The sequence below is a fragment of the Pelophylax lessonae genome (assembly GCF_965119305.1).
Source record: "Pelophylax lessonae genome assembly, chromosome: 12".
Taxonomy (NCBI): Eukaryota; Metazoa; Chordata; class Amphibia; order Anura; family Ranidae; genus Pelophylax; species Pelophylax lessonae.
The window spans coordinates 225,060,491-225,080,583 of record NC_138779.1 but is presented as its reverse complement, the minus strand read 5'-3'; the positions used below and the strand labels follow the sequence as shown (position 1 = coordinate 225,080,583).

Below are 20,093 nucleotides of genomic sequence, written 5' to 3'. Positions count from 1 at the left end.
CCGCCCTCTGTCCCTTCCTCGGTATCCCTTTACCTTTCCGTCCTCTGTCCCTTCCTCGGTATCCCTTTACCTTTCCGCCCTCTGTCCCTTCCTCGGTATCCCTTTTACCTTTCCGCCCTCTGTCCCTTCCTCGGTATCCCTTTACCTTTCCGCCCTCTGTCCCTTCCTCGGTATCCCTTTACCTTTCCGCCCTCTGTCCCTTCCTCGGTATCCCTTTACCTTTCCGCTCTCTGTCCCTTCCTCGGTATACCTTTACCTTTCCGTCCTCTGTCCCTTCCTCGGTATCCTTTTACCTTTCCGCCCTCTGTCCTTCCTCGGTATCCCTTTACCTTTCCGCTCTCTGTCCCTTCCTCGGTATCCCTTTACCTTTCCGCTCTCTGTCCCTTCCTCGGTATACCTTTACCTTTCCGTCCTCTGTCCCTTCCTCGGTATCCTTTTACCTTTCCGTCCTCTGTCCCTTCCTCGGTATCCTTTTACCTTTCCGCCCTCTGTCCTTCCTCGGTATCCCTTTACCTTTCCGCCCTCTGTCCCTTCCTCGGTATCCCTTTACCTTTCCGCTCTCTGTCCCTTCCTCGGTATACCTTTACCTTTCCGCCCTCTGTCCCTTCCTCGGTATCCTTTTACCTTTCCGCCCTCTGTCCCTTCCTCGGTATACCTTTACCTTTCCGCCCTCTGTCCCTTCCTCGGTATCCCTTTACCTTTCCGCCCTCTGTCCCTTCCTCGGTATCCTTTTACCTTTCCGCCCTCTGTCCCTTCCTCGGTATCCCTTTACCTTTCCGCCCTCTGTCCCTTCCTCGGTATCCCTTTACCTTTCCGCCCTCTGTCCCTTCCTCGGTATCCCTTTACCTTTCCGCCCTCTGTCCCTTCCTCGGTATCCCTTTACCTTTCCGTCCTCTGTCCCTTCCTCGGTATCCTTTTACCTTTCCGCCCTCTGTCCCTTCCTCGGTATCCCTTTACCTTTCCGCTCTCTGTCCCTTCCTCGGTATCCTTTTACCTTTCCGCCCTCTGTCCCTTCCTCGGTATCCCTTTAGCCTTCTGCCTTTTTGTTTTTTTGCTCATCTTCCTATGAATAAAGTTGAATGTGGCAGATTGTAGTGTTGATAAATGAAGATAGGTTTGAGTATTGAGCTTCTGGTAGATTATATTTGTTTAATGAGGCGTTGTCTGGGGATATGGGGGTCTCTGTCAGTATAGAATGGGATTATCATTGTGCTCGTCCTTCCTTCTCCTGGGGTCATTACTACATGTCCCGTCCTTTTGTGCTTTGTCTTGCTGCAGGTGACCAATATGAATTTGTTCCTCTGGAATGGCTGCAGAAATGGCTGGATGAGTCCACACCAGCAAAACCCATTGACAACTCCAAATACCAGTGTACCCACGGCAAGCTTCACCCCGACAAGATCTCCCACATGAAGAGAATCTCAGAGTTCTCTGCTGAGGTCTTTTATCAGAGATACGGCGGAGGACCACGGCTGAAAGGTGAGCGCCTCGGAATGCCGCAGGTCACATTTTTCTCTCCTATGGGGAGAAGTATAGGGAATCTTTTAATGGTATATAGGACTCTCCCATCATGCCTTGCTCTCTGGAAATGCTGGCAGTGGTGACTGATCGCTGTGATAGCCAATCAGACGTTATAACAGCGATCAGGTGATTGGGAACCAGTGCTCCCAGTACCAGACCTGGAGCTGTCCTTAGTATCCTATGAAGCTGTTATGGGCCCAGCTGTAGAAAACAATGGCTGTGCCCGTTCTCAGCCTATCCTGTACACCCACCAGGCATCCTCTTGTGGGGCTGAACCCAATTTACACACACACACCGGTTCATAGACCCTCCATAGGATGTGAGTACAAATGGTCATGAGCAAGCTACAGTGATGGACGTCTGCACCGGAGGGCTTTAAAATCATTTATCTGGCAATCAGCAAACATGCGCACAGAGCTGTCAGTGTAGACCCTAGCACTGCACCGCTCAGCAGGGGTGACCCAACCGTTTATCCTCTGGGGGGAATCTACCCTCCTCCTCCTACTACACCACACGCCCGGCAGGGGGGGGACAGACCCGACCCCCGATCTATACATTTTCAAAGAGAACTCAGTCCTATTTACCTCTGATCTTCCCACTTCCGCTCAGGCTTGGTGTGGACTCCCCCCCCATCCCCTCTTCTCTTCCCCCTCCGCTGTGCCTGAGCTGCCTTCCAAATAGTTGGACCTCCTCCATCTTCCTCTCTCCTCCTCGCATCTTTCTCTTCCCCCCTCCTCCTCCTCGCATCTTTCTCTTTCCCCCTCCTCCTCCTCCTCGCATCTTTCTCTTTCCCCCTCCTCCTCCTCCTCGCATCTTTCTCTTTCCCCCTCCTCCTCCTCCTCGCATCTTTCTCTTTCCCCCTCCTCCTCCTCCTCGCATCTTTCTCTTTCCCCCTCCTCCTCCTCCTCGCATCTTTCTCTTTCCCCCTCCTCCTCCTCCTCGCATCTTTCTCTTTCCCCCTCCTCCTCCTCGCATCTTTCTCTTTCCTCCTCCTCCTCCTCGCATCTTTCTCTTTCCTCCTCCTCCTCCTCGCATCTTTCTCTTTCCTCCTCCTCCTCGCATCTTTCTCTTTCCCCCTCCTCCTCCTCACATCTTTCTCTTTCCCCCTCCTCCATCCCTTCCAGCCAGCCATCAGCTGGAGTGACGTCACTATTGCACATGCGCAGATTTGAGGCATTCTCCAACAATCTGCATTATTTGACAGAACACCGGATACTTAGTTTGGGATCTGGCACTTTCGGGTAGACGACACACTCCGCAGCTGTGCTGTGATTAGACATCACACCAACCAATCGGGGGGTCCCGGCCAATGGATGTCCGCTGCCACCTGCTGATCAGGGAGGAGAAACGCAGAACAAAGCTCTGCCAATGTAAACGATACAGAGCTCCGTCCTGTCAGCAGGAATGTGCAAAGCAGGAGATCAAATCCATCACATCCCTCAGTAAAAGCGCACACAGTACACAAACACCATCTAGGCACACGATTAACCCTTTGATTTACCCTGATTTTAACCCCTTCCCTGCCAGTGTCAATACAGTGACCATGCATATTTTTAGCACTATTACTGTATTGGTGTCACTGGTTACCACAAACTGTCAGATTGTTGGCCATACTGTCGCTATCCCATTGTAAGTCGCTGGTCTCTGCTGTTACTAGTATAAAAAAATATAAATTCCAGTATGTATCCCATAGTTTCTATAACTAGTACAATCCAATCAATATACGCTTATTGGGATTTTTTACCAAAAATATGTAGCAGAATACACATTGGCCTAAATTATTATTTAATTTTTTTTATGTACAGCGTTGTCAGTTAAAGTAGCGCAGTGCCAAAAAGCAAAAAATTGCCTGATCAAGGAGTGGAGTAAATCTTCCGGAGGTCAAGTGGCTATTTATAACCTTTATAAATTGGGGGAGAGTCTTGCTGCATAAAGTGTGTTGTGTTTTTTGTTCCCCCCCCCCCCCCCCCCCCGATGACCTCATTGGGTATAAAATTACATTGTGTAGATTGATGAGAAGGTGGTGAGCGGTTCTCCTCCCGCTGCTCACGGTGTCCCTGTTTGTGTCCTTGCAGCGGATTCTCTGTGTGAGGAATGTGTGGTGGAACGATGTCGAGTCTTACGTCTGAAGAATCAGTTAAATGAGGATCACAAGACCATCGCAAACTTGGTGAAGGTCACGGTAAACAGGTAACCAGGAGAGGCAGCCGCACCGAGCTACAAGGGGGCCTGAAAGGTCCGGGACGGGTCCAGGGGTCAATAATTGTCTTGTGGATGAAATCCTCAACCTGGAGGAACCTGGACAGGTTTATAACAGGGAAAGAGTCTCTGATTTCCCATCAGTGGCTGGATTTGTCCGGTATTGAAGAGGTTATGGAAGTTGTGTCAGGAGCCTGCCGGGCTCTCGGGTCCCCTGTAAATGGGTGAATGTATCCCATGGAGGTATCCCGCCATTCCCAATAGTGGAAGTATTTGCTTAAAATGAAAAGGTTAAATACCTATTGTCACACAGTAGCTGTGCAGTCACATGATCCCATGTGCTGGCCGGCCCCCATCTATGGAGAGAAGTGGGAGGGCCTGAGATTCCCATGTGCTGGCCGGCCCCCATCTATGGAGAGAAGTGGGAGGGCCTGAGATTCCCATGTGCTGGCCGGCCCCATCTATGGAGAGAAGTGGGAGGGGCCGAAATTCCCCTGTGGCGCCAGCCGACCAGCACAGGGATCATGTGACCTCACAGCCGCGGTTATTTTAACCTCAATGCCGGGTACTTTCACCCCCTTCCTGCTCAGACCCTTTTTCAGCTTTCAGCGCTATCACACTTTGAATGACAATTGCCTACACCACCCACATTAAATTTATCTTTTTTTTTTTTTTTGGTGGTATTTGATCACCTCTGCGGTTTTTATTTTTTGATAAAACAAATTAAAGACTAACAGTTTTTTTTTTCTTTATAAAATTTTGTTAATAAGTTTTCTTCTTCACTGATGGGCGCTGGTAGGGTGGCACTGGCACTTATGGGCGCTGGTAGGGTGGCACTGGACTTATGGGCGCTGGTAGGGTGGCACTAATGGGCTCTGGTAGGGTGGCACTGGCACTGATGGGCGCTGGTAGGGTGGCACTGGCACTGATGGGCGCTGGTAGGTGGCACTGAAGGGAGCTGTGCTGATTATCAAACCCCCCCCCTCCGTCTCCTCTACTCGCGCCTCATCGGCACAAACTGAGGAAGGCTGATTACTAGCACTTCCTGGTTACCGCTGTGATTGGTCAGTGCTAATCAAGTGGTAAAGTCTACATCATGGTTAGTGCCTGCTGCCGGAGATCAGCTGTGTCCATGGCGCCTAACTGCTGCATTGCTGAAAATGTATTGTCTGAATCATTCACCTCTCTCGGATTCTGAGCTAAAGTGAAGTTCTTCCCTCCACTGCGTCGCACTGTAAGTGACCCCCCCCCCCCCCTCTCCTTTTAGTGATGAAGGTTATTGGATCGGGAAAGGATCACTGCGACGCTGGAGGCAACTAGCAACCGAGCAGCTGGGTCAGCACGAGGAGGAGTTTGAGCAAGGAGATCTGAAAGTGAATGGAAACACCCCCAATAAAGGTAAATCCCTGTATGTGAGGGTGGGGGGCCTGAACTGACCGGACAGAACTCATAGCAGCCCCCTTGTATCATACAGAGGAAATCCTGGAGGAGAAGAGGGAGGATGACACAGAAGTGGCCTTCAATGAAGATCTGGTCTGCCAGCATGGTAGGATGTTGTAGCGCTCCTTGCAGCATGCGTGTGTATAGTCATACATTGTATGTGTGCGTCTGACGTGTTACTTCTCTATATTTCTGATTTCAGGAGGACTCTGCTTGTCGGAGGGTGAGCGACGGCTGATATCGGACACAGCCTGGCACAAGCTTAAGGAGTATTTCCCTGGCGCTCCTGAGTTCAAATACAACCAGGATCCATGCATACAGTGCAAGGTACGGCAGGCAAACCGCACGGAGCGTGTCTGATATTTACAGCAGATACTTTCCTCTTCTGCTGACCGCCTCCTTGCCCTTTAAGGGTTCTAAAAGCCGGGAGGTGTAAGCAGGCATTTATGTCATGTTACAGGGGTCACCTGATTGGTCACATGATTGGGAAGCCCTGAATCGCTAGTATGCATCTGGAGCTTTCCAGTAGTTACCGTCTATTGTGCAGGGAGGGCGCTCTCAGCACGGTAATTGGATTACAAAGGGCCACATAGAAGTGTATAGCCGGCATGAGGAGGTTACAGCAGAACTGAAGGTAAATAATAAACCGGCAGCTCTTTATTGCAGAAGAGACATGCAATGTATCATCCACAATAACAAGTACTTGTATATTAAAAAAGAATAGCGCACACATGCAAAAGAAATTACCAAATTTGAAGACAATCCATAAATAAAAATGGGGATTTGGTCCCACCATATGGCCATATAGTGCTCAAGCCCACCACTGCGTCAAAGTACCCCATTATCAGTGGGTCCTACACTATCCATGAAAAAGAGGCTGGATTCATCTCTTTTTCATGGATAGTGTAGGACCCACTGATAATGGGGTACTTTGACGCAGTGGTGGGCTTGAGCACTATATGGCCATATGGTGGGACCAAATCCCCATTTTTATTTATGGATTGTCTTCAAATTTGGTAATTTCTTTTGCATGTGTGCGCTATTCTTTTTTAATATACATGTCTCTTGGTTCATAGCTGCACCAGCTCTAGAATTACATGGGTATGCTCCCCCAAATTTTTTTGCTTGTTAATAACAAGTACTTGCCTGCCCTCTCACTCTTTACTGTTGGATGTACTCTGAGCCGCACAGCTCAGCGTTCATTCTGACCACACTGGCTATGCTGGAACGATGGACTCCTGTGCACATGTGCAGGATGATGTCATTCCGCCTCCAGCCAATCACAAGCCTGAAAACACCGCGAATGGAAATTGCCAGGCAGGAGGAGGAATGGGTAGGAAGTATTTCTCAGAGTTTAGTTTTGCTTTAATTGGTAAAATTCCAGTCATTGAGGGAGATAAGTTTAGAGGAGTTCCAGCCTGTAAAAATAAATAAAAATGAAAAGACAGAAGCTACAAATACTGTAATATAAGGACACTTGCCTGTCCAGGAATCCAGTGATGTCGGCACCCCGGGCCGATCCATCCATCAGCTCCGGGTGCAGGCACTGGAATCTTTACTGAGGGAAACGGGAATTAAAGCCTTGCAGCTTCACAGGCTTTCCTACTACGCCTGCATGAGTTGTGCTGTGCTTTCTGAATGGGCCTGCTGTCCTCTGGGACCTGTGTGTCTCCCAGAAGGCAGTGGGTCCTTACCCGGTAGTGGGAGTTGGTACCTGGTTTTGACCGGTACCTGCCCCCCCCCCCCCCCCCCCCCCCCGAAAGGTGCCAGTGGGGGAAGGAAGCAAAGAAGCTGAGCTTCCCCTTTTGGTTGGAGCTCTGCTGTGAGGTATGCCCTACACCCCAATGTAGTGTTTTAGGGTCTCATTCAGTCCTCTGTGCTGAGCCACTCTTTGCTGCATCCACCTCTGAGCTGTGCGCAGGCAGTCCTTATAATTGGATGTAGAGAAGCAGCAGATCGGATCCAGGCACCCGACAAATTTTGGAATGTGCCGTTCTGTGCTGCCTCTACGTACATTTCTATGGGCTGCTTGCGCACAGCCCTGAGGTGGATGCAGAAGCTACAAAAAATCTCGCGGTGCAGAGGGCGGGCCTAAAGAGCCATGGTGGTGGGGGTTTAGTTTCCATGTCAGGACTAATCTTCACCAGTACTGAACTCCATTGTTATGTTGGAATCTCTGAAACTCTTTATAAGGGCTTCTTCCCGTCCACACTGAAGGTCAGAGATGTGTGATTGGTGTTTATATGCGGTATAACAAAGTTCTCTCTGATTTGTGATCCTCATCTGATGGAATGTTTTCACAGATTCTGGAGGAAGAAGGGGAGCAGCACGACGCTCTGCATAAAAGAATGGCCAATGAGCAGAAGCTGGCCCTTCCTAACCTCTTCCAGGACAAGAACCGACCGATCGGAGGGGCGTGGCCTCAGGTACCTCCCAGTTCTGCTGGTCTGTCTGTCTGTCATTAGGGTGTCCGTTCCCGGAGGTAACTCTTCTATTTGTTTGTCAGGAGACGTCAGAACTGTATATAGTGTCCCAAATGTTTGTGGAAGAATGGAGGAAATTTATCAGGTAAAGTCCCCTCTTTTATTGGACAGACCAATGTCTGACTTGTTCTGCCGGCCTCATATGTGGTCTGTCTGCAGGCGGCCTACCAAGAGCGGCCCCGTGTCTTCTGTGGGAAACGGCTTCCTCCTCTGTCCTCATGGCGGCCTCATGTTTTCCTTCTCCAACATGACGAAAGAAGATTCCAAACTGTGAGTGCCCTTTATATTGGGGGCGGGGTTATAGGGTGGGAGGTGGAGTCTGGGATGATCATTGATTGGCTGAGGGAGTGTTCACACTGGATGTGAGAAAGATAGATTGATAGATATAGATAGATTTATATATATTTATAAAATATGTATGTAATATTTTTTTTTTTTTTTTTTGCACGTGGTTACAAATGCATTAGGATTACATGAAGGGGATGCATTGAGGGGTTGAAGAAGAATTGGTGTGATGCATGGTTGAATGTGCGTTGTAAAGTGCTTTATAAATTCTCTATAATAATATTATGCTGGCAAGAGTAACGGCGTGACTTTCCTCTGCACAGTATAGCTCTCCTCTGGCCTTCTGAGTGGGACATTATTCAGAAGTTCTTCATTGTTGATCACTCCATCAGAATTACCAGGCGGACTGTGATGACTGAGGAGAACGTCGAGCGTGCAATCTACATCTCCAATCCCGGTACTGCCTTCTGTGACTTCTTACTAAACTTTCTTTAACCACTTCCTGCCCGCCGTCAGATGATGGCGGAGCGGTGCATCTATTGTTCTGGGACGATGTCATATGACGGCGCAGCAGAACAGCCTCTGTCGCACGCCACCGGGGGCGCCCAGAGTGTCGATTGTGGCCGCGCCCTGTTGCTAGGACATGGTGCGACCCTGGTGTCGGTAAAGAGTCAATGACATGACTCTTTACCCATGTGATCGGCTGTGTCCAATCACAGCTGGTCACATGTAAATGAGGAAGTGCCGTTATTCGGCTCTCCTCGCCTCACACTGTCAGAGTGTGAGGCGAGGAGAGCCGATCAGCGGCTCCTCCTCATAGGGGAGACAAGGACAAGTAATCGGGGCACCGATCATCAGTGCCTTGATTACAGAAAATGTAACATAAGTGGCAATTACTGCTCGCCATCAGTGCTCACAGTGCTGCCACTCAGTGCCTGCTCATCTAGGCACTGATGGTGCTGACTGGCAGCACTATGGGCACTGATTGTTGTTAGACTTCCAGTACGAAATAGAAATACATTTTTCCTATTACAGGTCAAGAATTGTTGACTTTGAGGCCTCAAATGACCTTGTTACTGATTCAGTCAAAACCCCTTCAGTTTGAAGCACACATTGCGTCCATTGTTGAAATTGTTTTATTTGTACTTTTGTATTTGTACTTTGAGATGAGAAGCTATGTCATCTGCCCCAAAAGGAAATTGTGTTCTGTAAACTTTGAATATAATACTCTGGAGAGGCAGGCGACTAAATTGCTTATCCCAGGTGGAACGGCCTTGGGGGGAAGGTTTACATACAACAGACCTCAAAAGATAAAAAGCCATTTTTTCCCTGGTCATGAAAGGAGAGAAACCAGGGAGATCATAAAACATTATGATCTGGCCATGACATGTTTTAACACACAATGGCCAAAACTCAAATTCAGGATCACACCTGTGTTCACCCATTCCCTAGTAAATAAACTATTGTTTCTACCATGAGAAGACAAACAAACGGAAAACTACCTGGACAAAGAGAAGAACCTGTAATTCATTTACCTCCACACCAAGACGGGGGTAGAGATTGTGTCATACAGACAATTGTCCATTGGAAGCTACATAGTGTCAAATGGTCAGAATTTCTCCCGTATTTTATAATCCAGTCCCAAATCATGATTGTATTGTTGTTAACATAATAATCCCTTAATGGATAATATTCTGATTGGAAATAACCCATGTGTAGAAAAGTTTACATATACAAGTTGTTGTGTAGCAACATATCTATAACTGTCTATGTATCTATATAATTTTTACTGCTACTAAATGTAAAGTATCTGGGTAAATCTGTAATTTCCAATATACATATCATATTAATAATATATCCTTATTAAATGGTGTTACCAAGTTCAATCCTTATCTAGATACATGATGGAGATATTAGATGGACATGTATAGAGGATGAGAGTATGGATAAATTATTAGGTTTTTATGATATTCTTAAATGGAGAAATTATCATAGTTTTAAATATCCAATATATTGGTTAACCAGTAGAGGTGTTGCCCAATGACATCACCAGTTAATGGATAAGTAGCCCAACCAATGGGGATAAAGTTACGCTTTCTGGGTTTGACTTATGGTAATTTTACAGCCCTTTTGTTCAATACAATATAAAAAAGGAAGCCCAGATGAGAGAGGGACAACACATTACGACAACACACATTACACATACAACACACGCTACTTACATCCATACACATACTCATCTATACATACTCCATTTTGCTCCATCATTCATCTGAAACTTTGAAGGACGCCAAATGAAATTCCTCCCTAACCGGCCACCATTTTGGGAAGGCAGCCATTTTAAGCACTCTGGTAACGACCATTCTAAGCTAGCAGCCATTTTAAATATGGTAAATATACCTTGCTGTTATTTGATATTATTTACTATCATTTATTTTCTTCCTTATATGTTTTATATTTCATATTTAAGGGTAATGAGATTACAGTCCCAGCCGTATTAACCATATGTAGATTTTTCTCTAAGAGCTGATTTTTGCTTTTTATATATTTTTATTAATATCAGATTTAGCGCATATTGGCGTATTAGTCTCTCGTTTTGCATGGCCTATTCTCGCTCCATCTGCAGTGGCGTGACTGTCGGCTGCGCAATTCGCAGACAATTGTGGTCTGATTATATAGCACACTTAAATATGGTTTATGCTACTACATCTGGGAAAACGTAATCTTGCTTTATTTTTACTTTCATCATTAAGCTAAATATCACATTGCATTTATCGTTTTTAGTTTGTATTTTATGTAAGGTTATCTTTTTGTGTCATCTCAAGTCTGATCATTTATTGTGAAGACATGTCTTGTGAATAAATATTCTTATATATTCCATACTGTAGACTGTTTTCACTAAGATTTGGTATATGCTTTTAAAAAGAAATTAATCGATCAAAAAACTCGTTATACTCGTTCAGAATAATATTCTCGAACGTGTAAAACGCACAACTTTGTGAGCACTGATGGTGCTGCCTTTTTAAAGGACAGTGTAAAAATAAATAATAAAATAAATAGGAAGATACAAAATGTAAGCACCCCATCCCTGAATCATGACATGTTGGGTATCTATTTACTCGGCGTAACATTATCTTTCACATTATGAAAAGAAATTGGGTTAACTTTACTGTTTTCTTATGTTTCCAAAAAGTGTATTTTTTCCCATAAAATTGTGTGTGTTAGACTGCTGCGCAAATACGGTGTGATTAAAAAATATTGCAATGATGTCCATTTTATTCTCTAGGGTCTCTGCTGAAAAAGAATATAAATATATATATATATATATATATATATATATATATATATATATATATATATATAATATGTATATATATATATATATATATATATATAATATGTATATATATATATAATATGTATATATGTATGTTTGGGGGCTCTAAGTAATTTTCTAGCAAAAAATACTAATTTATCCTGTAAACAAGAAGTGTCAGAAATAGGCCCGGTCCTTATGTGGTTAAAGGTTAGGTTTTATTTTTACCATGCTGCATGCTATTTGGTGTAGATGCCCCCATTCCCCGCCTGTAGTTGTCATGTAGGATCCAGCTGAACATTCGTTCGGTCCCTGCGCTTATGTTGGTCTCTGTGTGTTTTGTATCTTAGAGCTTTGTCCAGAGTGTCGGGAAGGGTTGCTGTGCCAGCAGGAGCGGGACCTGCGGGAATACGCTCAGGCCACCATCTACATTCATAAAGTGGTGGATAATAAAAAGGTGAGAGGCGACTTCCTGCGATCTTCTCCTGCTGAGAATTTCCTGAACTCTGACCCCAATCCTTTCCCTTCAGGTCATGAAGGAAGCGGCACCGGAACTGAATGTCAGCGGCTCTGACCCGGAGGATGAAAGAGATGAGTGCAGACCAGACGGGGAGAACGATCCGGACTTCCACCAGGTCAGAAGCACCATTTTTATGAAACCGGATTGCCTGCACCTTGTCTGATTACCGCTAAAATTGGATCTGTATTACTGAATGCTCATTGGTCAAAAAAAGCTCTGCCTCCAGTGAATGGATTAGCTGTGTCCTTTCTGACCTAGTTTACAGAGGTGTGTCCTGAGCACCTCCAACTTCAGGTCCGTATGGAGGTAGGGATCTGGGCTGGAGGAGGTGTGGCTGGACTACAAGGAGGTGAGGGAGAAGGGATCCCCCGGCTAGGGAGAAGGGATCTCCGGTGTGGGTCTGCACGGTCTCTCTGCCACATTGGCAGGTAGGACTCAAGTGATTCAGTGAATGGATGACACGGCTCTGCAGGCAAAAAAAAAAGCCACAGCAATAGGCATCCTCTGATAGGTAAGAGGCAGTAGTAGTGTGATAGGTAAGAGGCAGTAGTAGTGTGATAGGTAAGAGGCAGTAGTAGTGTGATGGGTAAGAGGCAGTAGTGAGGGTTATTTGGGGGGGGAGGACACGCTGTATGTGACCATGCTTCATCATTGTACACCCTAAATATGGCTGTATCCTGAAACATGGCAACAATGCAGTCTTGGTGCGCTCCGGATGCGTTTCTGCATGCGCATTTTTGATTAATTCCGGTGAATTAATTTTTTCCTTAATTCATTTTATTTTTAATGTGATGATTTGGGGAGCCGTGTCATCTGCTGGTGTTGGTCCACTGTGTTTTATCAAGTCCAATGTCAGCTCCGCCCTCTAGCAAGAAATTCTAGAGCTCTTCATGCTTCCCTCTGCTGACCAGCTTTATGGAGATGCTGATTTCATTTTCCAGCAGGACTTGACACCGCCCACACTGCCAAATCTACCAATATCTGGTGACATGATCATGGGATCACTGTGCTTGATTGGCCAGCAAACTGGCCTGACCTAAACCCCATAGAGAATCTGTGGGGGATTGTCAGGAGGAAGATGAGAGACACCAGACCCAACAATGCAGAGGAGCTGTAGGGCGCTATCAAAGCAACCTGGGCTTCCATAACACCTCAGCAGTGCCACAGGCTGATCGCTTCCATGCCATACCTCCATGTCACACTTCCATGCCCCGCCTCCATGCCACGCCTCCATGCCACGCCACATTGATGCAGTAATTCATGCAGAAGGAGCCCCGACCAAGTATTGAGTGCATCCTATACTGTATATCAGGGGTCTTCAAACTATGGCCCTCCAGTTGTTTGGGAACTACAATTCCCATCATGCCTAATCATATCATGTCAGAGTATTACAATGCCTCATGGGATGTGTAGTTACGCAACAGCTGGAGAGCCGTAGTTTGAGGATCCCTGTTGTACATGGACAGACTTTTCACTAAGACAACATTTCTGTATTATAAATCCTTTGTCTTATGTAATATTCTAATTTACTGAGATACTGAATTTTGGGGTGTCACTCGCTGGAAGCCAAAATCATCAAATGCGTGAAATCTCTCACTCTGTGTGTATCATCTATAGAAAATATAGGAGAATTACCTTATTTTCATTCAGTTCCTGATATAAATTCACTTTTTGACATTTTAATTTTCTGAGCTGCTCCTGTATGGGATTTGTAGTGTCCTGTATGGGATTTGTGGTGTCCTGTATGGGATTTGTGGTGTCCTGTATGGGATTTGTAGTGTCCTGTATGGGATTTGTAGTGTCCTGTATGGGATTTGTGGTGTCCTGTATGGGATTTGTGGTGTCCTGTATGGGATTTGTGGTGTCCTGTATGGGATTTGTGGTGTCCTGTATGGGATTTGTGGTGTCCTGTATGGGATTTGTGGTGTCCTGTATGGGATTTGTAGTGTCCTGTATGGGATTTGTGGTGTCCTGTATGGGATTTGTAGTGTCCTGTATGGGATTTGTAGTGTCCTGTATGGGATTTGTGGTGTCCTGTATGGGATTTGTGGTGTCCTGTATGGGATTTGTGGTGTCCTGTATGGGATTTGTGGTGTCCTGTATGGGATTTGTAGTGTCCTGTATGGGATTTGTAGTGTCCTGTATGGGATTTGTGGTGTCCTGTATGATATTTGTGGTGTCCTGTATGGGATTTGTGGTGTCCTGTATGGGATTTGTGGTGTGCTGTATGGGATTTGTGGTGTCCTGTATGGGATTTGTGGTGTCCTGTATGGGATTTGTGGTGTCCTGTATGGGATTTGTGGTGTCCTGTATGGGATTTGTGGTGTCCTGTATGGGATTTGTATTGTCCTGTATGGGATTTGTATTGTCCTGTATGGGATTTGTGGTGTCCTGTATGGGATTTGTGGTGTCCTGTATGGGATTTGTAGTGTCCTGTATGGGATTTGTGGTGTCCTGTATGGGATTTGTGGTGTCCTGTATGGGATTTGTGGTGTGCTGTATGGGATTTGTGGTGTGCTGTATGGGATTTGTGGTGTGCTGTATGGGATTTGTGGTGTCCTGTATGGGATTTGTGGTGTGCTGTATGGGATTTGTGGTGTCCTGTATGGGATTTGTAGTGTCCTGTATGGGGTTTGTGGTGTTTTTGTATAAAGTGTTGGTATGAGTGAGGAAAGGCCCGGTGGCGGCGGCGGTATAACTCGGCCTCTATATGATCAGGGGACGGTTTGCACCGCCATGTTGATTTGCTTTGTTCTGCACAGATTAGGATTTATTCTCGGAGTTCTGTGGACCACAAACTGAACATTTTATTTTTCATTCAGGCAAACGGCGCGGCGAAGCGACAGAAGGTTTCCATCCAGGGGCAGGCGGCGTCCTTCCAGAAGCAGGGCATACGGCGGAGCACGCGGCACAGGAAGGTGCGAGGAGAGAAAGCGTTGCTGGTCTCTGCTAACCAGACATTGAAGGACCTCAAGATCCAGGTGACGTACCTCCCCTCCCCCCTACAGCCTGCTGACCTCCGGGGATTGTGGGAAATGTCAGAGTTGATATTTATGGGACTTTGTTATCGCTTTGTAACATTTCCAGACACCCAGCGGGTAATAAAACTCTCAGGAACAATGCCCAGTGTGCTGCCCCTTTGATGGGACCACCTGCCGGGTATTGTGGGGCCCCCGGTACCTTGATTGTTCCCAGTCACAGGGGCTCCGGAATATAGAAGAGAACTGAAGAGAAAGGACATTGATTGTATTTGGGTACAGCGTTGCACGACCGTATCACATAGAATTGCCTGCTCCTTAAGGGCTCTTTCACACGGGCGATCCGATCAGATCCGGTCTCTGTCAGTTTTTTAGGTGGATCTGATCGGATCCTCCATGCAGCTCTATGGGGCAGCGGAGACACCTCCACTGACACCCGCTGCCATCCGCATCCGATCCTGTCCGTGAAATCTGGACGATGGAAACCCTATTTTTCCATCCATTCAGTGATCGGATCGGATCTGATGAGAGCGGACAGGCGGTCCGCTCTCATCCGATCCTCCATAGAGGGCAGCGGGGGCTGAGACACCTCCCTCTCCGCTCTGTGTGCGGAGACGGAGCTGTCATCTGCCCGGCTCAGCGGGGATCGCGGATCAATCCCCGCTGAGCAACACGGATCCGCCTACGGAGGCAAACCGTGTGAAAGAAGCCTAAGGGGGTAAAACCTTCCAGAGCTGAAGGGGTTAACTCTAAACTGATAATTTGTAAAAAATAAATAAATAAAAATGAAGTCTCCTATGGAGATTTTTTATTTTGTCGCCATCCCATGAGTTGAGCGATTTTGAAGTGTGAGCTGTCCGGTCTCTTATTTACTCGGCGTAATTTAATCTTTTATATTTTACCTAAAATTGGGGTAAATGTTGTGTTGAATTTTAATGCAAAAAAAAAAAAAAGTTTTTTTCCCAAAAAAATTGCGTTTGGAAAACTGCTGCCCAAATACGGTGCAATGGTCACTATTTTATTCTTTAGGGTCTCTGATAAAATCTGTTTGATTATTGGGGTTCTGTGTCATTTTGTAGCAAAAAATTGTGATTGAAACTTGTAAACAATAAATGCCAGAAAAGGGGCGTGGCCTGGAAGTGGGTAAGAGACATAACTCTGTATATTGGGGTCCTCATTTCCTACCCCATCCAGGACACGGTCTGCATGGAGTTTGTGGGTTTCCTCCAGGTACTCCCAGGACACGGTCTGCATGGAGTTTGTGGGTTTCCTCCAGGTACTCCCAGGACACGGTCTGCATGGAGTTTGTGGGTTTCCTCCGGGTACTCCCAGGACACTGTCTGCATGGAGTTTGTGGGTTTCCTCCAGGTACTCCCAGGACACGGTCTGCATGGAGTTTGTGGGTTTCCTCCAGGTACTCCCAGGACACGGTCTGCATGGAGTTTGTGGGTTTCCTCCGGGTACTCCCAGGACACTGTCTGCATGGAGTTTGTGGGTTTCCTCCAGGTACTCCCAGGACACGGTCTGCATGGAGTTTGTGGGTTTCCTCCAGGTACTCCCAGGACACGGTCTGCATGGAGTTTGTGGGTTTCCTCCGGGTACTCCCAGGACACTGTCTGCATGGAGTTTGTGGGTTTCCTCCAGGTACTCCCAGGACACTGTCTGCATGGAGTTTGTGGGTTTCCTCCAGGTACTCCCAGGACACTGTCTGCATGGAGTTTGTGGATTTCCTCCGGATACTCCCAGGACACGGTCTGCATGGAGTTTGTGGGTTTCCTCCAGGTACTCGGGTTTCCTCCCACACTCCATAGACATACTGGGAGTTTAATTGTCTCCTGTCTATATTGGCCTCGGTATGTGAGTTAGGAGGTTAGATTGTATGCTCCTGGGGTCAGTGTGATAACAGAACTCCTCCCTCCATAGATCATGCACGCCTTCTCTGTGGCTCCGTTTGATCAGAATCTGTCCATTGATGGGAGAGTGCTGAATGACGATTGCTCCACACTGGGGGCTCTGGGGATCGTTCCTGAATCTGTCATTGTGTTAAAGGTAATAAACTCCTTTATTCTCTCTCCTGCCATAAAATCTGCCACGCTCGTCTGTGATTGGAGGTCTCTCTGTGATTGGAGGATGTGACGCTGATTGATGGCAGAGGTCTCTCTGTGATTGGATGATGTGACGCTGATTGATGGCAGAGGTCTCTCTGTGATTGGATGATGTGACGCTGACTGATGGCAGAGATCTCTCTGTGATTGGATGATGTGACGCTGATTGATGGCAGAGATCTCTCTGTGATTGGATGATGTGACGCTGACTGATGGCAGAGATCTCTCTGTGATTGGATGATGTGACGCTGATTGATGGCAGAGACCTCTCTGTGATTGGATGATGTGACGCTGATTGATGGCAGAGGTCTCTCTGTGATTGGATGATGTGACGCTGATTGATGGCAGAGGTCTCTCTGTGATTGGATGATGTGACGCTGACTGATGGCAGAGATCTCTCTGTGATTGGATGATGTGACGCTGATTGATGGCAGAGGACTCTCTGTGATTGGATGATGTGACGCTGATTGATGGCAGAGGTCTCTCTGTGATTGGATGATGTGACGCTGACTGATGGCAGAGGTCTCTCTGTGATTGGATGATGTGACGCTGATTGATGGCAGAGGTCTCTCTGTGATTGGATGATGTGACGACTGATTTGCAGTAATGAGTTTGCTTTGTTTTCTTCCTGTCAGGCTGACGAGCCGATTGCAGATTACTCAGCGATGGATGATGTCATGCAGGGTGAGTCATAGATGACACTTTTCACCTTTTTAGTGTAGTGTGGGCGGGGCCTTGGTTTCCCCAATCCACCCTTTGAGGGGAGAGTGAGGTATAATAATAGGAGAGTGAGGTATAATAATAATAGGAGAGTGAGGTATAATAATAATAATAGGAGAGTGAGGTATAATAATAATAATAGGAGAGTGAGGTATAATAATAATAATAGGAGAGTGAGGTATAATAATAATAATAATAGGAGAGTGAGGTATAATAATAATAGGAGAGTGAGGTATAATAATAATAGGAGAGTGAGGTATAATAATAGGAGAGTGAGGTATAATAATAATAATAATAGGAGAGTGAGGTATAATAATAATAATAATAGGAGAGTGAGGTATAATAATAATAGGAGAGTGAGGTATAATAATAATAATAGGAGAGTGAGGTATAATAATATAACTGGTATGAGAGGTGTAATGATGATGATAATAATAATGGGAGTGATTGGTAGTAGGGATCGACCGATTTATTGGCAAAGCTGATATATTGGGGGCCAAATCTGCACTTCCCCTGATATATCGGAATCGGCCCCCGGAACGATATTGCCGATATTTCGGAAAGTACTGTACCGGAGTGATGGCTGCAGCCAGAGGCCTCACCCCGGTACCGGCGTCCATAGCCGACGGTCGGCTGTATTGTAATGACAACTGATGGGGCTGAGAAGCCGCTCGGCTGTCATTACAAGGAGCGGGAGGGGACCTCCTCCCGCCTTCCGGGGCTCGCTCGGGTCTCCCGTCCTACCGGAAGACCCGGGCGACCAGCCTGCACGGCCACCGAACACCCGATCAAAGTCGCATTCGGCTCTGATCGGATCTCCATGTAAAAACCCGGAAGTGATGTCATGACCGGTGTCCATAGCTGATCTCATGACCTCACTTCCGGGTACTCTGCGCCAAATTAAAAAAAAAATGGCGCCCCTGATCTGTCCACAAGGAGTACCTGTCAAAAAAATATATATCGGCCAATACCGATACACAATAACCAAAATAACGGTCGATCACTAATTGGTACATCCCAAACCCATTGGGTGTCTCCATACGGAGAATAAAGGGGAAATCTTGTGTTGGGGACGTTTTGTTTCTCTGGCGGGGGTCTAATGGGAGAAATTTCTCTCACATTGGAAGGATGTTCTATACAGGACAGAACCCTCCCCCGTACTTTACTTACACAGAATGGGGGATAAACTGATCATTGATTATCAGGAGGCGACACTTCATACACTAATCTGTCTTCTGTTTTCCCCTCCCCCACAGTCTGTATGCCTGAGGAAGGATTTAAAGGTAAGGAAAGAGTGCGTTACCTTTCACTACACTAACCTCCCCTCCCCCCATACCAACAACTTTCCCAACTGCACTGCATCTCTATCCCCCGCTCCTCCACTTCATTTCATCTTCCATTGTTTTCTAGTTTTTCCTCCCTATATTACTGCTGGCTCCTAGCTTTATCCCTCCATAAACACAAGCTAGGAATTAAAGGCATAGTCCATGTAGACCATCTTACAAAGCGTGATCTCCTAACCCCTCCCCAAATCCCTCCCCTCAGATAATGGAGCTTTTATCTCACTGTTGTGTGATATACTGTACCCCAAATTATATAATACACCCTGTGATCTAATCCTGAACCCCGATTTATATAATACACCCTGTGATATAATCCTGAACCCCGGTTTGTATAATGTACCCCAGTTTATATAATACACCCTGTGATATAATCCTGTACCCCGATTTATATAATGTACCCCGGTTTGTACAATGCATCGCTCTCCCTATGCGGTCTCCATGTTTATTGGTTGTCGCGGTTTGTCGTTGTCAGGAACCGGTCTCCTGGGACATTAACGCTGCCGACCCCCTCCAGTGGTTGCTGTAACCTGGAAGACGATGCCACAAAGAACCCCGATTCTGGCTCTTCCAGGGGGCCCCGGGCCCCTCTTCTACTCCGAATATTGCCTTACAATGAAGATAGCAGATTGCACTGAAGGACTGCTTATATAGAAGGAAGTACTCTACTTTTTATATGTAAATAAAGACGCTGGTGATGGGTGTGTCCGCCGTCTGCAGATATATATGTATAGAGATCTTGTTTACATTGGGGTGATGTGATGTATCCCCGCAGCGGCTTCTGTCTCTGTAATATACAGTTACTGTGGTGACATCTTCTGGCCTGCTTTAAAGTCATTAAAAAAACAATTTAATGAAAGTTCTCTTCTGTCATTCATCATTTTGGGGTTTATTTCGGCCTAATTACTGCTAGCAATAATCAGTAATATCCAGCGGACTGGATTATTCAGCCGGCCCGTACATGGTTCCAATCTCAGCGGTCCCTGCTGAACCGTCTGTTTGGAACACAATTATTGGGAGATGAGGTCAGTGATTGTCTTCTAGGAGGATCCAAGGCCGCCCCTTTGGGATAACTTATGGAGTGAAGGGATCTAGGGCCTACCCTTCCCCCTCACTCCCCACTAGAGTTACACTTTGGGTTTGGACCACAGCTGGGATTTGCTTTTAGGCAACCCAATCGCTGGTC

General features: G+C 46.5%; 1 protein-coding gene across 1 annotated transcript in view; it reads left to right on the top strand.

Annotated features, from left to right (window-relative positions):
- USP48 (ubiquitin specific peptidase 48) overlaps window positions 1–19,737 on the top strand; it is a 46,122-nt gene extending 26,385 nt beyond the window's left edge. Inside the window, 16 exon segments of the mRNA XM_082273416.1 lie at window positions 1,279–1,479; window positions 3,597–3,711; window positions 4,988–5,118; window positions 5,195–5,266; window positions 5,363–5,487; window positions 7,464–7,586; window positions 7,667–7,728; window positions 7,803–7,913; window positions 8,252–8,385; window positions 11,595–11,701; window positions 11,775–11,879; window positions 14,587–14,745; window positions 16,666–16,791; window positions 17,483–17,531; window positions 18,824–18,850; window positions 19,383–19,737. Coding sequence (XP_082129542.1) covers window positions 1,279–1,479; window positions 3,597–3,711; window positions 4,988–5,118; window positions 5,195–5,266; window positions 5,363–5,487; window positions 7,464–7,586; window positions 7,667–7,728; window positions 7,803–7,913; window positions 8,252–8,385; window positions 11,595–11,701; window positions 11,775–11,879; window positions 14,587–14,745; window positions 16,666–16,791; window positions 17,483–17,531; window positions 18,824–18,850; window positions 19,383–19,405 — 1,670 coding nt within the window. The 3' untranslated portion in view covers window positions 19,406–19,737.
- The last annotated feature ends 356 nt before the right edge of the window (window positions 19,738–20,093 follow it).